General features: G+C 27.5%; 1 protein-coding gene across 1 annotated transcript; it reads right to left on the bottom strand.

The window, feature by feature from the left end:
* Positions 1 to 801: 801 nt before the first annotated feature.
* On the bottom strand, positions 802 to 2954 carry LOC113366023 (Bardet-Biedl syndrome 5 protein homolog). Its single transcript, XM_026607576.1, has 6 exons — positions 2896 to 2954; positions 2457 to 2605; positions 2205 to 2382; positions 1358 to 1595; positions 1098 to 1289; positions 802 to 1020 (listed from the first exon to the last, which is right to left on the bottom strand). The coding sequence occupies exons 1-6, from the start codon at positions 2952 to 2954 to the stop codon at positions 802 to 804; spliced, it is 1035 nt and encodes a 344-aa protein (XP_026463361.1).
* Between the last annotated feature and the right edge of the window lie 3856 nt (positions 2955 to 6810).

Genomic DNA, 6810 nt, shown 5'->3' with positions numbered 1-6810 from the left:
AACACCAATGTCGATTCAAAGAGATTGAGACGACGCCCAGTACAGAGGAATTTTAAAGGCACGTATCAAAATTAGAAAAGGCGATGGTTTCTGCGATGTTTCCATAATTATCGATTTTAATAAGAAAACTCCTGTGTTTGGCGCACAGTACTGCGACGGTGACTTATAAATATTTGACAATGTTACAGTATTTATTAAAATGAATTTGAAAACATTTAATATTTCGTTACGGTACGAGAAGTTCCGGCAATTTTCCTTAAGGCACGATGCCATACACCTATAGTTAAAGTATTTAATTATCAAAAGAACAATTAAAATGGTGTTTTAAAACATTAAAATAAACATTATGCAAATATAATATACCTATAATTTTTTTAATAAAACGTGTTGACACTTTATCGCGACTTCAGTCAGTTCTTGAGCTGTTTAAAAACTCAAATTACTAACATAATAGTTTATGACAAATCAAACGCAAGTCATAATACTTTAGTATTTAATATTTCAATATAACAATATGATGATTTAATAATTATGAATTACATTCATTCTTTAATAATTATGTAAATATTAATTTTTTTTTCTTTTCAGAAAATCTGTTGACAGTTCATGAACCAAAAGTTTAATTATTTATTTATTTTGTTCTTGGGAATAAGATGATCCTAATTCCAAAGTCTCATGCAAATCGGAGCACAGTAAAAAAGTTCCGGCCCAAAACGTAATAAAGTAATTTATGTTTATTTATCTATGGTAGTAATGCAGTTGCGTTGTGATCCCCCGGTGAGCATGCCGTCTTCAACGTAATTATGAAGAAGATGGCATGACTTCCCAAAGACTTTTTATTGTATATCCATTTCTTGGAGTTTCTATGGCCAAACCCAAATCCTTGCTGTAAATTGGAACGCGATCAACAGAATGTTCTCCTTCGGCTATGTACGTAGTTAATGTAGATGGAGTATCTTTAGATTTATCTAATTCCTGTACATCTTCAAAATTTGGATCAGCAGGCGGTGGACTAAAAACCTATAAATTAATACCGTTTCAATCAATTTCTAATAATAATATACCTATATGTTATTTAAGTATACGTTATACTTTACTTGATCTTTCAATGAATACTCTACACCAAATATAGGGTTTTGGCTATATACAGAGTGAAGTGAAATTAATTCTTTATATACTGCTCCAAGTCTATCCTCTGGATCAATTCTGAATCCTAATAAATATCCTCCACTCTGCTCCGAAACGATAATGACTAAAGCTGGACCAAATTTACTATCGCGGACTTGGATCTTATTATAAATAGATACTGTTAGTTTTTATATCAACACATTATATCAATTCACAATTAATTTATTACCGTAACTATTTGCATATATGGCAATGTGATATTGAAGCATTCGTTTAGATCAGCATACCAAACTATTCTAATGTTTGTTATTAGAAATGTTCCTAAATTACCCTGGTCGCTCGAAAGATTCCAAACACCATTTACTTTTTGATACACTTGCTCATTTTTTAAGACTGATAGAGCTCCACTATTTAGAATGGATGCTCTTAATTTCAAGTCTCTGTACATTTTTGTCGACGTGTAGGCTCTTAAAAATGGTTTAATGGATTAATAATAATAATAATAATAATTTTACACATATGTATATAATATATTACATTAGGGAACGAATTCATTATCTTTAAGCGATATTTCAAGACAATTTATATAACTATAAATCCAAGTTCTCTTCTACATTTCCCAGTTTCTATAATTTCCTACTTAAAATAATTAGATTGAACATGCAGCTGTTTCAATTAAACATTTTGTTTTGTATTTTAATTTAATTTTTATTTTAATTATGTTGTGCTAAAACTCGGACTGATGAATCATTGAATTTTCGATTAATGAAAATAAACCATCATTTATTTAAGCGTTAACAAATACACTTTTTAAACTTAAACCATGAATGAATTTATGCTTGGAAGCATTTTAACCAGGTACGGATGCTTCACCCAAGGGTGGAAAGTGTAAGAAAACAGTCTATTTCTATTTTGGATACAAATGTGAAAACAAAAGAAAATTAAATCGAACCAAGAAATTAGGAAGATAATGCAGGAATGCAACGTGGACTAAAAATTGTGAAAATATGTACTCTCACACCATGACTTCGATCATGAGTTATCATTCTTTAAATAATTAAAATTATTTAACTTACTTATGAACACCAATCACCAAAGAAAAATGTTTTTTGTCCAATAAACTAATATCTGTAAAAATAAATTCAAATTTGGAAGACCCATTAGCAGCCATTATATGCAGAGCATCTGTCGTTGCTCTTAGTTTTGATATAACTGTTTTGATACTCATGTTAATTATGCAGTTATATCCTATAGCTGCAATTAAATAGAACGAATTAATTAATTAAACAAAAACTAATTCTGAGCATTATATACACCAAAAGGCTCACTCAAATTAACACGAGGTGTAGCATGAGAATGCCACATTAATCTGATATTTGTTATTAACAAACGTCCCTTATCTCCGCTATTTCCTTTAGAATCTTCAACAGCATCCATTCGATCTACCAATTTTTCACCGGATCTTAATTTAAGAATGCTGTGGAAATGCCCAAAATATTATGTTACAAAAGTATAATATAATTCCAATTGTAGTAATTTAAATATCAATAAAAAGTAGACTATTATGAATAGTAATAAAAATGCTCTGTGCGTAATAGTCCAAAACGGTTATAATCATTTTTTTCATTGAGATTGTTGATTATTCGAAATTAATAAATTAAATGTCAGTTTTTATTTTAACGATTTTGAAAGTAATACATATTAATTGATTAATATTAAATAAAAATATACAATGTAGGCGGTAGAGTGAATATCTACCTTACTTACGAGTAGGGAATGTCAAAACGAATTTCTCTATCCTCCCAAACTAATGCAAATTCAGTCATTTTATACAAGTATAATTATTGTTAAATATTGAAGAATATTATTCAAGAATGTCAATCGACCCTCAAAAATACAAAATATTGTTACCTTGCCAACCGATAATCTAAACATTATTTGCGCATGCTCTTGCTTTGAAAAGTTTATGCATTTATGAACTTGTTCTGTTCGTTGTTCATGAATTATGTCGATGAGTTTTTGTTATAAACATCATAATTTTTCCTAAAATTTCATTCATTTTCTATATTTGCAACGTATGGTTTTATACCTGGAATAATTTTTGCATATATATTGTTAATTGATTTTGTTATTTTATAATATTTTTGTTAACATATAGGCAAATCAAGTAATAATAACAATTGTATTGTATTATTATATATATTCGTAATTATTATATTCTCAATATAAAAAACAAATGTATAACAAAATTAAATAAATTATTGAAAATTAAACCAAACTTCATAATTTTATAAAATTAAAACTGTCAATTCAACATATATTCTAATAATGAGTAAGTGTTACAAAATTGTAAAAAAAATACTTATTTCATGTGGATTTTTTATGTGGAAATATAAAAAATAATGTTATTTTACTCTGAAACGTTTTTCTATCATTATTTTTCATTCAATGTTTCATCAAAATTTTGCTAATTATAATTTTACTAGCGATTAAATATAAATATATTGAAATAAAGATATATTCATCCGCAATATATCCTGTTTGTAATATATATATCTAATATCCGTCAGAAACTTTTCCTTCTCCGTTTTGCTAGTGGCTCCTTATTAGCATTCACAGAGGACATTTGCTGAACATCAGACTCGTTTGTTGGTTTTCTTTTAGGCGCAGCACCACCTAAAAAATTTTATTTTATTTTATTATAAAAGTATATAATAAAAAATTAGTATCACTAACTTATATTTTTATTTTCCTGATTAGTAAGATTTTATTACGAATAATTGGATAACTGAACTTATTATTATAATTATTATCATTAATTATTTATTTAATAAATACTTAGTTGACTTTTTCATTGAAATACTGACACTTAACTGTAATTTGAAAACAGATTGATTAGCTCGTATTTTTAAATATTTGCAGACCTAACATTTTCTATGATATCTTCTTAATAAAAACGTTGATTTACTTAGTGTATTAACAGAATTTTTAAAGATAAGTTTCAAGCTAAAATTTTTATATATCTCACAAATACCATTTCACACTTTCGCAAAAAAAACAATTTGAAATTTGCAATCCAAAATACATTTTTTTGTAAGGAACGGACAAACGGGTATAACGTGAGATATATTACCCGGTATATCACGAAGAGAGTTATCAACACATGAGTCCGTATTTTTTGCTGTTTCTGAAAGTTCGCCATCTCGAAAATATTGTTTCAAAAAAGGAGCGAGGGCCCTCTTTTTGACTGTTCTTTTGACCCTGTAATTGTAGTTTAACAAACAATATATTAATAAATAATTACATATAATAAATTTAATACAAAGAATTTGTATTATTATTTGTATTACGTCATTGATTGTTGTTTTGGTGAAACTGGTCTAAGAATTCCGAATTTATCAATTCGAGCGAATAATTCACTATGAAAATTTTCAGGAATCCCAAGCTCTCGTACCATCCCATCTAAAGAGAATTGAACACAATCTTTGCAGAAAGCCAATATTCTTCGCAAAAAGGCTAAACACTAAAAACAATACATATTATAAATACTTATAGAAGAAATTATACAATTATTATTCTATTATTTTACTTTTTTATTAATTTTTACATACGTCTCAATTTTCTTTTATTATATACGTTTTTATATACAAAATCCAGTATATCATTGTTTAATATAAATACTCACGATTCTATCATGTTTGCTGGTAAGTGCCATAATCATTTCATCGTTACAAATACGCGAATGATTATCATTGCAAATGCAACAGATGTGGATATAGTCTGCCGGAAGACGCGATAGGAATCCATAGCAAGCTCCGTGGCTCCAAAAATTGCACCCACAACATAATATCTAAAGTTTGAAGTAATAAAATAAATTCTTATGCCAAAAATCATAAAAAGAGTTTATTTATAATTATTGATAGTTTTAGGTTGTTTATAAAATAATGGATGAAAAGTTTTTTATCTGTCCGAAAAGAGGTTTATATTATTTATAATACCTTATAAGCAATGCTTAAAAGACGACTACGAGTGAAAAGATTCACCAGCATTATCTCAAAAACAAGAAAAGTATGGAATTTTTTGATGAAACTATGTTAAAGTAGAAAACATAAGTTGTGTAATCTGCCATCAATTGGTAATTATTTCTAAAGATGTAAATAATAAAAAAAATAGTAAATACAATAGTAAATTAAGTTAAAATAAGCAATTTTACAAGAGATAAAATTAAATTATTAGTAACTATGCTTATAAATATTTTGGGCAAAATACCAGATCAGGGTTATATACAATATGTTCTATGTAAAAAATACGCCCTTAAAATTTATATTTGTTATTGGTTGAATAATGGAGAATTGAACTTTGCAATATACCTCTAGCATTGAAAATAAGACATTGGAAACATTTTTTTTATAATTAGGAAATAGTTAACTGGAAATTTTACTAATCGTGATTTAATAGTTGAGGGTTGTGATAGAGTTCTTTTGGTTTAGAAGACAGTACAATTACATGTATAAAATCATTAATCTATTTAAAAAATAATTCAACAAAATAAAAATTAAAAATGATCAGTTTAAAATAATATGAAATAGCTTTTAATAAAAGACAATTTGTTGCTATAAATAATAATAATACCTTTTTTTTTGTTCTTAAAAAATTAAAAACTACTTGTTTTTCACTAAAGTTTCTCAAAATATTCTAGATATAAGTGAAAAATGCAAAAATTAAGCAAATTGAATTAAGTTATTTAAACTCACCATAACAGCGTGTTCATCATTGTTCTCGCAAACGCATAATATTTTCACATCTTCATATATGTTATCGCTATCTATAGTTATAAAGAAAGTTAATAATTATTTAAACCATCATAACATAAGCCATTATTATAACAATTTGTCCAATATTTCAACGAATCTAATATTTTTGAACAAATTTTTAATTTCAATTATAGAGAAGCATAGATAATAATTAACCACCTTCAAATCATATTATGAACTTCGTACCTTTGTCATTATCCATGACGACATCTGAAGGAGTAGCTTTATTTTTACTATCATAGGTATAATTGGTGTCCATAGGAGACCCCTGCACGTCCCGCTCCACAATATTAATTGTTTTATTATGGAAGTGTGTTAGATTAGTAGCTTTGCTGACTGCTGATGGAATCATTGAGCAAGAATTTGCATAGATTGGTCGGAGTTGGCGATTTGTAACCGGAGAAAACATCTACAAATATATATAATATGCATAAATATCAAAATTGGCTTTTTTCCTGTCTAGCATTTCTAAACTATATATCAATTATTTTAAACTATATCAATAAACATGGGAAAGGAAATGAAATTAAAAATTCCAATTTCTTATTAAAATTCTGCCATATATGTAAAATTTCTATTTGGCACATCATTTTTGATAGATAATGGCAATACGAATAATTGACAGTATCTCATTGCCTTTAATTAACTTCCCGTAGGGCAAGTTATAGTAATCGCAAAAAAATCGAAAATGAAAATTTTTGCATTTCTCGACGTTTCAAAGGTTTCTGAATATTTTGGCATACCTTAGAAAAAATGGATGTATGTGTGTGTGTGTGTGTGTGTGTGTGTGCGTGTGTGTATGTATGTGCGGATACAAATTTTCGTCGACGATTTCGGGAACACCGATCAACCGATTTGAATAATTCAA

This window comes from Ctenocephalides felis, unplaced genomic scaffold (assembly GCF_003426905.1).
Source record: "Ctenocephalides felis isolate EL2017-DRISC unplaced genomic scaffold, ASM342690v1 CF-g0.4_SCAFFOLD_00535, whole genome shotgun sequence".
NCBI classification, from domain to species: domain Eukaryota; kingdom Metazoa; phylum Arthropoda; class Insecta; order Siphonaptera; family Pulicidae; genus Ctenocephalides; species Ctenocephalides felis.
The sequence above is the reverse complement of the archived record's forward strand: the minus strand, read 5'-3'. Positions and strand labels throughout refer to the sequence as shown.